General features: G+C 41.6%; 1 protein-coding gene across 2 annotated transcripts in view; it reads right to left on the bottom strand.

Moving 5' to 3' along the window:
* slc24a3 (solute carrier family 24 member 3) overlaps window positions 1-9,065 on the bottom strand; it is a 57,409-nt gene extending 48,344 nt beyond the window's left edge. The window contains exons 1-2 of one of the 2 annotated variants that reach the window (XM_054749944.2): window positions 8,745-9,065; window positions 7,265-7,339 (exon numbers count right to left, since the gene is read on the bottom strand). In XM_054749944.2, coding sequence (XP_054605919.1) covers window positions 7,265-7,339; window positions 8,745-8,907 — 238 coding nt within the window. In that variant the 5' untranslated portion in view covers window positions 8,908-9,065. The remainder of the gene's footprint in view (window positions 1-7,264; window positions 7,340-8,744) is intronic. The other variant, XM_054749945.2, reaches the window with a different exon arrangement.
* Window positions 9,066-13,349: the final 4,284 nt, after the last annotated feature.

Here is a 13,349-nt window from a genome sequence, read left to right as displayed (position 1 = left end):
TTTTGTATTCAGAGATAAAAGTGTTTGTAAATTACATGCTACAACAGCTTGCCATAGCCTTGCTGCAGTATAGCAGCAGACTCGAAGCAACAACCAGGTAGCTGCAACGGTTCTGCTCCATAGCGCTGCAGAAATCCACAAATAAACGGGATGGTGGGGATTTTTCTTCTGCATGTAGAGTTTAGCCATCCACAATCATTGTGTTGTTTCTGAAAACCACTTGATTGTGAGCGTGCTACGCACTAGCATTAGCCAATCTGCTTGTGGTTCAACTCTTGATCCTAGCATTTGGACCATTTCTGCCTTTTACAATGGTTTGTGTCTTCACAGGTTTCTATATTTTCCTCCAAGGCACCTAGATCACCACAGAGTGCACCAGTAAACTGCGTTCAGACTGTGGTGTGCACATTTGACAAAGGCTAGAATCAGTAAAAAATGATTCGAGGAATTTAATGAATCGAACAATTCAAATCATTCGATGGTTTGTTTCAGCCTAATCTACAGGCACTGATCCACAACTGGCAACAACCATGAAAATTATTTTATTGCTTAGGAAAATGAACTGCAGTTACCTAATTTGACCACAAAATCTCCTTCTTACAAATTGCACCTTTAAAGAGACACAGCTGGACAATAGAAAAAAATTTCTGACACATAAATTTGTTTATAGTTTAAAGAAAATGTACAGAATATCAAAAATATTATTTCAAAATACAAATGTAAGTGTATTTGTATCCTTGCCACACATGTATACACACAAGTGTATGTTGTGTCTGTGTGTTTATGACTAAAGTAGTTCTTTATGATTTGGTTGTAATTTTAGAGTACCGGTATACACCTACAGACGTTTGTCAGTAATTCATGTAAACACAGTTTAATTTAGAAATTGTGATTTAGTGGCATTTCTGTCTGTATTCTATAAATATTTTATTATTTTAAATGAATGAAAATGCTTTCCTAATGCACTTACTGAAAATAAAGTGTTTGATCTCTGTTAGAAGAAGGGAGATGTAAACAGGTTCAGGTCCCTGAACGTGACTGCTACCTGGACCTTGGACACTCCCCTGTGTGAGGTGTCCCATAGGTGTTCCTCAGTCAGTGGTGTAAACAGCTGCTGCTCCGCTGACGCAGAATGCTTTACTGCTGGTGAGGTTACCATGGTGACGTAACTGATTAAATAAGTGTTGTAGGGATGAGCATGACATAACATGATGCAGAGTTGTAGTCTTAAATGCCCCATGTGTGTGTGTGTGTGTGTGTGTGTGCATGTGTGTGTGTGTGTGTGTGTGTGTGTGTGTGTGTGTGTGTGTGTGTCTGTCTGTCTCTCTGTGTGTGTCTGTGTGTTTGTGTGTGTGTGTGCATCTGTGTGTGTGTGTCTGTCTGTCTCTCTCTCTGTGTGTGTGTGTGTGTGTGTGTGTGTGCATCTGTGTGTGTGTGTGTGTGTGTGTGTGTGTGTGCATCTGTGTGTGTGTGTGTGTCTGTCTCTCTGTGTGTGTCTGTGTGTGTGTGTGTGTGCATCTGTGTGTGTGTGTGTGTGTGTGTGTGTGTGTGTGTGTGTGTGTGCGTGCGTGCGCGCTCCTCACAGCACTGACAGACAGAGAAAATGGCTTCAGTCAGAAGCTCATTAACTCTACAGCATCCAAGATGATAATGAATCGCGCATACGGGCTGAATCTCTCTGCCAATCGGAGGCTCCCCTTAATGGTACGCGTGATTTTGAGCCGGCCTATCAGTCAGCAGTGGGCGTGTTGGACCAATTCGGCTCCAGACGGGAAGAGGGCTGAAAAGACGTCCGGTTGCGTGAAGGAACATCCAAGGCTACCTAAATGTGAACACTCCCAACCCGATCCAAGCGGAGTGGAGCTGATGCTACTGTGTAAGTGCCATTAGATACCAACCAACCTGAATTGGGGTAAGTACTCATAAATAGCTCGGTAGATTCAGGACTTGCGGTTAACTCATGCTGGATGTAATCCAGTAGGGAATGATATCGGCAAACTTTGCCAAACCACTGGTATTTGTGAGGACTAGTTGGTAAGGAGCAATGGAAGAAAAGAAAATAACAAGCATTCACGGCACCTGCTTTAAAATCCCTATGCAAGAAAATGTGGTGGAAATCTGCTACAATGCCATAAATAACACCTCTTTTAGGTCTCCTATAGAGCACCATAAAAAAATGAGTTTTTTGGTCAGTGAACGCAGCTTTATATGTCACACAGATGCTCTAACCGTGCCCTGTAAAAAATGTAATCGCAAAGTACTTTGACAAAATAAAACTTTTGTTACTAATGTCGGTAGATGCCATTCAGTGCTGATCTGTGACATCACTCAGTGATGCTATATATTTACGTCTTAGCTATGTCCTGAAAGGGTTGCTCTTGTATTGAGACACAATAGCAGAGAGAACCAAGCCATTGTATTTTCTCTGTCACATTCCCCCCTCCCAGAAATGTCCCAGAATTCCTACTGTGGAAACACAGCTATTGTGTTGAAGACACCCAGCCTGCTTCCTGTCACCAAGAGGACTCCACCTGATGTAAAGGACTAATGGGTCAAGGACTTGGCCTTGGGTCGTGGTCAAGGAGCACCACAGGGAACTGTGCTCGCCCCTTTCCTGTTCACCGTGTCACCGTGTACATCACTAACTTTCACTACAACTCTGGGTCTACTCTACTGCTCTGGGCCATCCCAAAACACGAAATGTTGACTTTCTGCACTATTTAGCCTTTTTAGAGCTTTATTGTTTTTAATTGGTTAATGATTGCATTACAGATAGCAGCTAAATTAGATTGTTTTTCAGTTTTCTTTTTTGACTGAATGGTTGCTGCTTTGTGCTTTGTCAGTCATCCTGGACATGATCATCTTGAGACATTTAATTGAAAAAAACTTTTCTGGTTATCTTGAAGACGTTTCGTCTCTCGTCTGAGAGAATTCTTTAGTTTTAAAACTTGGTTTGTGAGTAGGAGGCTTAGACCACTCATTGTGCTGCAACTTTATTAGTATTTTTTTTCTTGAAAAAGTAAGTAAAAACACGTCTTTGTCTAAATTAAAGTGATGTTTTGGTTCCTTTTTTCTCCAGAGCATGTAAACAGTAGCACTCATCGTAAGTACATAGAAACATTTCACAGCCAATCCATGTGATTGGTATCAGTGATCGGCAGCAAAAACCTGATCTATGCTTCCCTAGTTAGGACTCAGCTACATGTCTTAAATGTCACACAGACCTTTTTTTAAAATAATACAGTATATTTAGAATCTACAATAGTTGAATTATTAAAACAATGTCAATTCCAGTAGTGGGCTGTATCATATCATTCATAATAATAATACTGTTAATTTCTCTGTAAATGAAAAATGGCCCGTATTTGTATAGTAGTTTCTTAGGGTTCTACAACCCCCCCAAGGCTCTTGACAACACAATCAGTCACACGCTGGTAGCAGAGGGCAATATTTTCATTTCTAGCCCTTCACAAATTGATGATTTAGTTCATAATGTTACTTCTTCTTTACATGTGGCATTAGATGATGTTGCCCCCTTAAAAAAGAAGGTAATTAGGGACAGGAAGTTGGCTCCCTGGTTTAATTCTGATTTACGAACTTTAAAACAAAACTCTAGAAAATTGGAGAGAACATGGCGCTCTACACACCAGGAGGAGTTCTACTTATCCTGGAAAAATAGTCTTGTGCTTTATAAAAATAAGCTTTGACAAGCTAGAACTGCTTATTAATCGCTAATTGTGGAGAATAAGAATAATCCAAAATTTCTTTTCAGTACAGTTGCCAAACTTACACAGAATCATAGCTCCGAACCACCTATTCCCTTAGCCCTCAGCAGCAACGACTTTATGGGATTTTTCACAAGTAAAATTAATTCTATTAGAAACAAAATCATTAGAGGCTGTGCAGTGGTGCAGTGGTTAGAGCTGTTGCCTTGCAGCTGGGTTTGCTTCCTGGCCTGGGATCTTTCTGCATGGAGTTTGCATGTTCTCCCTGTGCATGCGTGGGTTCTCTCCGGGTACTCCGGCTTCCTCCCACTGTCCAAAAACATGACTGTTAGGTTGATTGGTCTGTCTAAATGGTCCTTAGGTGTGTGTGTGTGATTGTTTGTCCTGTGTGTCTCTGTGTTGCCCTGCGATGGACTGGCTCTCTGTCCAGGGTGTACCCCGCCTAATTGCCCGTTGACTGCTGGAGATAGGCACCCCCCCCCCCCCCCCCCCCCCGCGACCCTACCTGGACAAGCGGGTTCAGAAGATGGATGGATGGATGGACAAAATCATTAGCATCCTCCCTAATGCAATTTCTTCTTCCTCAGTAAGTGAGGCAGCATCTGAGGTAGCTGTAGAACCTCATCTGTGCTTGAACCGTTTTGATCCAGTTGAGCTTTCAGAGTTATCAAAAATATTAGCTTCATCTAAACCTTCAACTTGCATTTTGGATCCAATCCCAACCAAATTATTTAAAGAAGCATTTCCTTTGGTTACTGCCCCCATTCTAGATATAATCAATCTATCCTAAGTAAATGGGTATGTACCACAGGATTTTAAGGTTGCTGTAATCAAACCTTCACTTAAGAAGCCTTCTCTGGATCCAGATGACCCAATGAATTTTAGACCAATATCTAACATTCCATTTTTATCCAAAGTCCTTGACAAAATAGTGGCCATCCAAGTATGTGAGCATTTAAACACTAATGATCTATTTGAGGAATTTCAGTCTGGTTTTAGAGAGTATCACAGCACTGAAACTGCTTTAGTGAGAGTTATAAATGATATTCTTATGGCCTCAGATAAGAATCTTGTGTCTGTTCTAGTCTTGTTAGATCTCAGTGCTGCCTTTGACACAGTTGATCACAATGTTCTTTTAGAAAGACTTGAACATGTTGTAGGGATCAAAGGAGCAGCGTTAGGCTGGTTTAAATCCTACCTGTCTGATAGATTTAATTTTGTAAATGTACATGACAAATCTTCTTCATACTCCAGGGTTACTTGTGGAGTACCACAGGGTTCAGTGCCTGGAACAATTCTTTTTACTATATATATGCTTCCAATTGATAAAATCATTAGACAGCATGGGGTAAACTTCCACTGTTATGCTGACGACACTCAGTTATATTTATCCATTAACCCTGATGAACCTAATCGGTTAGGTAGATTACAGGCTTGTCTTGAGGACATAAAAAATTGGATGACTCTAAACTTTTTGCTTTTAAATCAAGATAAGACTGAAGTTCTCATCTTTGGATCTGAAATTCAGAAAAGGAAATTGCTTAGTCAACCACCTGACCTGAATGGTATTAAAATAGTCTCCGAGAACAAAGTAAGGAACCTTGGTGTTATCCTTGACCAGGACATGTCATTCAAATCCCAAGTTAAACAGGTTTGTAGGCTTTCCTTTTTCCACCTTAGGAATATTGCTAATTCAATTCAAGTTAATTTATATAGTGCCAAATCCTTTCCAGGAAAAACTAGTTCATGCATTTATTACATCAAGACTGAATTACTGTAATTCATTACTCTCAGGAAGTCCACAGAATGTAGTTAAAATTCTTCAGCTTGTCCAAAATGCTGCAGCTAGAGTTCTGATGAGAATTAAAAAGAGAGATCATATCTCTCCAGTCTTAGCTTCCCTACATTGGCTGCCTGTTAAATTCAGAATAGATTTTAAGATCCTCCTTCTCACATATAAAGCTCTTAATAATCAAGCACCATCATACATCAGTGACCTGATTATTCCATATGTTCCTAACCGAGCACTTCGCTCTCAGACTGCAGGTTTACTGGTGGTTCCCAGAATATCTAAAAATAGGATGGGAGGCAGATCTTTTAGTTATCAGGCTCCTCTCTTGTGGAACCAACTCCCAGCCTTAGTCCGTGAGGCAGACACTTTGTCTACTTTTAAGACTAGGCTTAAAACATTTTTATTTGATAGGGCCCATGGTTAAAATCTGATGTTAGCCCCGATCTGGACAAGTGGGGGAGTAGAGGGAGGTGGAGTGTACAGTCGGTAAAGACGGCTCTCCCTTGCCCTGCCTCCAACATGCCTCCATCTAAAAGGCTAGGTTATCCAGAGTTATCTCTGTAGTTATGCTGCTATAGGCTTAGACTGCTGGAAGACAAACTGACCACCTTCCACACTCGACTACTTTCTTCTACAATCTGCTCATTATTTCAGCTGTTAACTATATTTTTTCTCTAAGTGTTTTTCTCCTCAGAAGAAGCTACAATGATGTTCTGCTGAGCTGTGGTGGCCTCATGGAGGGGGCCATCTTCTAGCACACTGCTGCTAACCACTTAAACATTCTCCCTCTCCTGATAATAACTTTTTACTCTCTTTGACATTGAATGTGCTACTACTAGTTTACTCTTTAATTATAGATTCACTAGGATAAATACAATAAAGTTTATCTCTCACCAAATAGAATATTTACTAAGAAATCACAATTAAACCATAGAAACATTACTTGGTGTGTGTGTGTGTGTGTGTGTGTGTGTGTGTGTGTGTGTGTGTGTGTGTGTGTGTGTGTGTGTGTTTTCCACTTCAAACACTGGTCTAACCAATCAGACCAGCGTGTCCACTAGTCAGTGACTTGATGCAATTTGCTGGGTTCCTTATATAGGAAACTTGTTACTGACTGGCTTAATGACCTGACCTGTATTGGAATGTTTACTGTGTGAAGGTCCTTGAAACGACTCTTGTCGTGATTTGGCGCTATATAAATTAGCTTGAATTGAATTGAATAGGGTAATATAATATAATATAATATAGTGTAATATAATATAATATAATATAATAGACAACACCTTTATTGTCCCTCAGTGAAGAAATTTTATTGTAACAGCAAATACGATTCACAAGAAAAAAGAATGAAAAGCTTTTCAGTGATATATGTAGATTTGTATATAAATATGCTCAATAATGGCTTATCAGGTATTCTGATATTGTAGCTGTCAGTTTTTGTTTATTTCAAAACACTTTGAAGAATTTCCAGCCGGGGGCACTGTTGCCTAATCAGTAGCAGACTGATTCCGTGTGAAACCAGAAGTTGCTTATTAGTTCAGAGGAAACACAGCTGTGTTGGTATAGCAAAACTTTCTGCAAGGAAACACACCCTGGCTGAGCTAGGAGATGGAACGTTGCCTCAAACAAACCATCAGAATGGAGGTACATGTTTAAGAAATGTTTGGACATAAATATTGAGTTTATTTTGACTGTGCACTGATGTATGTTGGTTGGTTTATGTGCCCAGCCGGAGATTCTGTATTACCTGACACAGCGTTCCAACAGGATAGGAAATTTGCAGCCACTGGGAAAGCGGAGGGAGGTACATGATTTACTGCTCCTGTGACAAAGATGTGTGGTTTTATTTGGGTTGCTTTTACCACTGATGTCCACTTAACTATTTATGCAGTTTTCACGGTCTGATGGTCGACCTCATCACCAGAAGTAATTTCAAACGAACAGAAATAAAACCTCCGCACCAGTCGAGGCTCTTTCTCATCGCTTTTTCCTTCCTTCAATCCTGGGAATGCTACAGATATTGTCTGACTCTTAATTTCCGATACCGATATGATATGCGCCGTGTCTCCCTCTCTATGGGGTTGGGGGGGGCTGAAGAAAGAGGTTGGATCTTTGAATTTGTTTATTTTCAAAATGTAGCTTGTTTGAACTGCTTCATCCAGGAACAAATATGGCTCGTTTAATAGATTTTAAATATGATTGCAGAAATATTCCGTTCTTATTAGATCTTGAAAAAGGCATCTACCCATTTTCACGGTGGATTGCACCAACAGGTGGTCCCCTACAGCCCCCCAGAGCTGAAATTATAAACCCCTATAGCTAGAGACAACATTAAGGTGGACACGTCCTACAGATGAAGACCACCTAAAGGGGGACACCTTCTAAAGCTGGACATCTACAGATGGAGGCTACCTAACAGTGGTGCCCCTAGATCATTTTGATAGGGGTGGTCAGATGGGGCCAGATTGTGGGTGAGGTAACTCTGGGAGAGTTTAGCCTGTGGAGATGCGCTGCATGCTCCTTTGTTCTTTTTCATAAAAAAGAAAAACAATATGCATCCAATCCACTTACCTCAAATTTGAAGAACACTTTATATTAGAAAAAGAAATTTAAGTTTTTTAGATTTTTTTAAAAATTTATTGTAGAATTTTCTTCAAAACCCACAAAAACTATAGATTTAAACTTGTGTTTTGAAAATGGTGAGCAGAATAAACATACTTGGCCACCCCGTGGGGGCGCCACTGAGGTGAACACCTACTCCTCCAGATGTTCAGAACCTTTGCTGCTGTCTACTGATGTTCCTCTGGAGAATCTCTTTACCCTGTGATGTCTCAGACCAGTCCTGGTCCCTCCTGACCAGTATAAGTGGTAGATATTGAGAGGATGTGAAGGAGAACCTAAAAGTTCTGAGCAGCACAAGCATGACGTTCTTCTAGAGACAGGGAGCTTTTTGATTCCAGATGTTGGACCACATTAAGACAAGTTCTTGTTATCCTGGTCTACGTGAGAGTTCTGAACCAGATCCAGATTTATAATTGGAGAACTGGTTGAGAGAACTCAGGCCTTGGATTGGTCCTGGTGTGTTTTAAGCTGGGCCACAGCAGAATCGCAGGAGAGGAACCAGACCGCTCTGCTCACCACACACCCCACACGAACATCGTGTTCTCCTGTAAAACTATCATAAGCAGTGGTTCGGAAATGAATCCGAATCAGAACCAGCCCCTCACCTGTTCTCTGGGCCACCGACCGGAACCCCGCCGCCAGCCCCAGAAGCACCCCCGCGAAGCACATCTGGAAGGCAAACAGCTCCTGTCGCCTCCTCCGGCGGGGCAGCATCACTTCTGCTCCGGCGGCCGTGCCCCGCTGCCCGTTCACCTCCACGCGGGCCATGATGCTCCTCTGTCGGCGAGCAATCCGACGGAACCCGCGGTGGTGGAGCAGAGGTAGAGGTAGGCGGAGCGGGTCCGTCCGTGCGGCCGGCGACTGAAGTTACCGGATGGGAGACAATCCGCCTGGAAGAGGATGGATCCGGAAATACCGCGCCGTAGGAAAAACTGCTTCCGGTCCCACCTTTCAAAATAAAGAAAATGTTCTCGCTTATTTTTTTTTACATAAATGATGTTGAGAAGAGCTGAGATATTCTTAGCTGAACTGTCAGGATCAGCTGAAAATTTAGTCTATTGAAAACGGAGCCTTCCATTAGTAGTTTTAAACAACACAAAGCAGTGGTTCTCAATCTGGGGTCCGTGCTGGTCGTTCTGATGTTACAAAAATCATATTCATAAATATTACATTTATAATTTTATGTTTTTTCTCAGCAGGGTGGCTGGGCTCGCCTTTAGAGATAGGATTATAAGCTCGGTCCTCCGGGAGGGGCTTGGAGTAGACCCGCTGCTGCTCTACGATGAGAGGAGCCAATTGAGGTGGCTTGGGCATCTGGTTAAGATGCCTCCTGGATGCCTCCCTGGTGAGGTTTTCTGGGCACGTCCAACTGGAAGGTGACCCAAGGCAAGACCCAGGACACGCTGCAGGACTATGTCTCACAGCTGGCCAGGGAACACCTTAGGAATTCCCCTGGAAGAGCTGGCCCAAGTAGCTGGTGAGAGGGAAGTCTGGGCCTACCTGCATGCTGCTGCCCCCGCGACTCGATCCCAGATAAGCAGCTGAAAATGGATGGATGGGTGGACATTTATAAAATCCCAATAAGAATAAGAAACTCTGAATAAAAGTTATATTACGTTTTTAATTAGTCATTTTTAATGTTTGCATGTGGGTGTGGTTGGGGGTCCTGGCTTTTATTGGACACATGCAAGAGGGTTCTCAAGGAAATACGGTTCAAAACCACTGACTTAAAGGTTAATTGAAGGCAAATTAAAGGCTGTAAAAATCTTTTAATATGGTGCATTCCAGCTAACATGTTTAAAATATATTTTTAAATGAGAAAGAAGGAAACAAAAAGGAGGCGATGCAGAAAGGCTAATCCTATAAAAATGTCTGAGATAGCATTATTTTTTTTATTCAATCTTACATTCAGCACATCTACAACAATCTGAGCTGCAACAGAACAATTATTTATTCTCCATTTGGACTGTAATTTAATGGATGGTGTCAGTAATCTACTGGATTATAAACACTTAACAAATATGAGTTCAACCCTCTTATCAGACTTTTAAAAGTTGCAAAATACATATAAAAGTCTAAAAATGAGATTATGATGCAAAATTTTATTTATTGTATTAATTCAACTTAGATTGAGAGACCATCTGAGCTCATGAATGCTCTGCAGGTGTTCTGGATTCATCAGAGTGACACTTTGAGGCTAGAATATTGAACCTGTTCACAATAGATGTCTGAGATTCTGAATATGGGCTTTTCATCAGCTTGTGAGATCTTGCTTTTTTCATCTACGCCGCATTGCGAAAATTAAGCCATTTCTGTCCCATAATCATTTGGAAACTGTAATCCATGCCTTTATTACCTGCAGGCTGGATTACTGTAATTCGCTATATGCGGGGCTTAGACAAGCTCCAGTAGCACGCCTCCAGGCGGTTCAGAACTCTGCAGCCCGGTTGTTAACATCTACCAGGAGGTCTGAACATATAACACCAGTCCTACGTGCCTTGCATTGGCTCCCTGTTTTTTATCGCATCAGGTTTAAGGTCCTCCTGTTTGTGTTCAAGGCGTTAAACACAGGGGCACCTAAATATCTTTCCGATGTCATCCACCAGCATGTCCCGGTGCGTTCCCTTAGGTCAGCTGACCAGAGATTACTAACTGTGCCTAGGTACAGCCTGAAGTCTCGTGGTAGTCGAGCTTTTTCAGTACTTGGACCAAGTCTCTGGAATGAGCTGCCAGCCGATGTAAAACAGACCAAGTCATTAGAAACCTTTAAAGGAAGACTGAAAACACATCTGTTCTCGCTGGCTTTTGGACGTTGAAGTTGGGGGAAGTAGGCCGGATATGGACTGTGAACTGGCACTCAGGTTTTTGTACTGTATTTTAAAATGGATTTCTTATTGTATTTTTATAGGATTTATTACGGTATTTTACAGGGATTTTTTAGTGTATTTTAATGGGCATTTTATTGATGTACAGCGCTTTGTTTGTCCATTCTGGCCATGTGAAAGCGCTCTATAAATAAAGTTGATTTGATTTGATTTGATATAAGCCAAAATCCTCACAATTATCACAAAAATGGCTGAAATACCTGGGTTTGCTTGCATGAATGTCTCATAAATTAGTATCACCTTTAAATTGAATTGGAGGCATAAATAAACATTAGCAACATATTCAAATGTTCCAGTTTCATCTTTACTTTCCCACAAGAATGTGTTTTTGTCTATAAACATTAGATCCCACCAGACAATGCAACCACATCTGCTTTCTTTGTCATTTAAGTGTTTTTTGAAATTTAAATAAAATGGTAAATGGCCTTTATTTGATATAGCACATTCTAGAGTCCTGGAACCCCCCAAGGTGCTTTACAACTCAATCAGTCATTCACACATTCACACACACATTCACACGCTGATGGGGGTGAACTACGGTGTAGCCACAGCTGCCCTGGGGCACACTGACAGAGGCGAGGCTGCCGAGCGTTGGCGCCACCGGTCACTCTGACCACCACCAGCAGGCAAGTCGGGTTGAGTGTCGTGCCCAAGGACACAACGACAGCGACAGATTGAGCAGGGCTCGAACCTGCAACCTTCCGATTACGGGTGAGCGCTTGACTCCTGTGCCACCGTCGCACCAAAATAAACTACAATAAGCTAGGATACCAGGATAAGCGGCTGTAAATGGATGGATGGATGGATGGATGGATGGATAGATGATTCTATTGTGATTCAATTTAGTTCTTGGTCAACAAAAAAAATTACATTTTAAATACATTTTAAAGGGACTAGGAAGTTTGAAGTGTTTATGCCCGCGATCGCCACTCAGGCCTAACGCGTAACTGCAGCTTCAAAAGTAAGTTCGTGCATGAGGCGCGCATGCTGTACGTGTACACTTCTTAACCAAAATAACAGCTGAGACAGTCCAGTGTGTGTGTGTGTGTGTGTGTGGCCCAGAGGACAGAAGAACACAGCAAATTAATAAAAATAATGTGTCTCTGTCCCTGCAGCAGCACTTTCTCGTCGGCCGGCCGAACATGCAGTGTGTGTGTGTGTTTGTGTGTGTGTGTGTGTGTGGCCTGGAGGACAGGAGAACACGCAGCTAATTAATTAAATAATGTGGTTCTGTACCTTTCTCTTCAGCACAGCCGACAAAGGTTTATGATGGGTCAGTCCTCCTGCATGCTCAGATCATTCCCTTCCCTTGCTTGAAAAATAGTTCCAAAATGAAAGTTGAACCCACATCTTTTTATCTGTGAATTCAATGCCGTTCGGCGAGTCTCAAGTAAAAATTTGGGCATCTTATTGTAAAAAAATTATCATTAATGTAATAAAGAAACTCAAAATGACAAATTATGTTCACACCTGGAGTTGAACCCAGGTCTTCTGCATGAAAATCATACATCTTACTAGGTGAACTAAAGCACCAGTGACTTTGAATCTATCTGTAACGTTTATATTCTTGATGAGAGGCTGAAACAACGTCAATCCAAAGAATGGTTCGGAGCGAAAATGGCTATTTTGTTGCTCATTTGCAGGAAATATCTAGAAGAAAGTTCTACAGAAAGTAGCTAAGGGTTGTAATGAAATGGATTATTACAGTTTAATTAATGACCATAGACATTAAAGATCCATATCGAGTATGAATCCCATCTAATGGACACTGGGTTATTTAAACCACAAGATTGGATCTTTTTATTGCAGGGATTAGATAACCGTTACTTATTCACTAAGAGACAACAGAATAGAGAGAGTCAAGTTTAAAAGTTACGAATTTTATTACAAATTAAACTAGACTGACTTTTTAAACGAAATATATGGTGTAACTAAAAATGGATGAGACGTTGGATGGATGACGTGTGATGTTAAATCAAAACCATCAAATCCGAAGAAGCGATTAGTTCTGACGGGAACTGAAGCTGTTGTTTTGCATTAAGCTTTGGTTAGCTTCAGAAATACATGAGACACCATTTGCCAGCCTACCTTGCCTTCGGTGGAAGTCCTCCGTAGATCAGGAATATCGAGGTCCAGTGAACCCTCTCTGGAACCGAGCCGGTAGGAGCAGCCGCGGTTCCGATTAAACCCGTCTTGAGTTACTTCCGGCACACGACACGTTTATTGGCGTCTGGTCAGACCCAAGCCTGGGTCTGTGGATGGTTGAGCTTTTGTTCTGAAAGGATCAGGATTGGCCACTCCGTCACTTTCTCTGGAACGCTTTGA

The sequence above is a fragment of the Nothobranchius furzeri genome, chromosome 12 (genome assembly GCF_043380555.1).
Source record: "Nothobranchius furzeri strain GRZ-AD chromosome 12, NfurGRZ-RIMD1, whole genome shotgun sequence".
In the NCBI taxonomy this organism is placed as follows: domain Eukaryota; kingdom Metazoa; phylum Chordata; class Actinopteri; order Cyprinodontiformes; family Nothobranchiidae; genus Nothobranchius; species Nothobranchius furzeri.
Note: the sequence above shows the minus strand (reverse complement) of the source record. Positions and strands in the feature narration are given on the sequence as shown.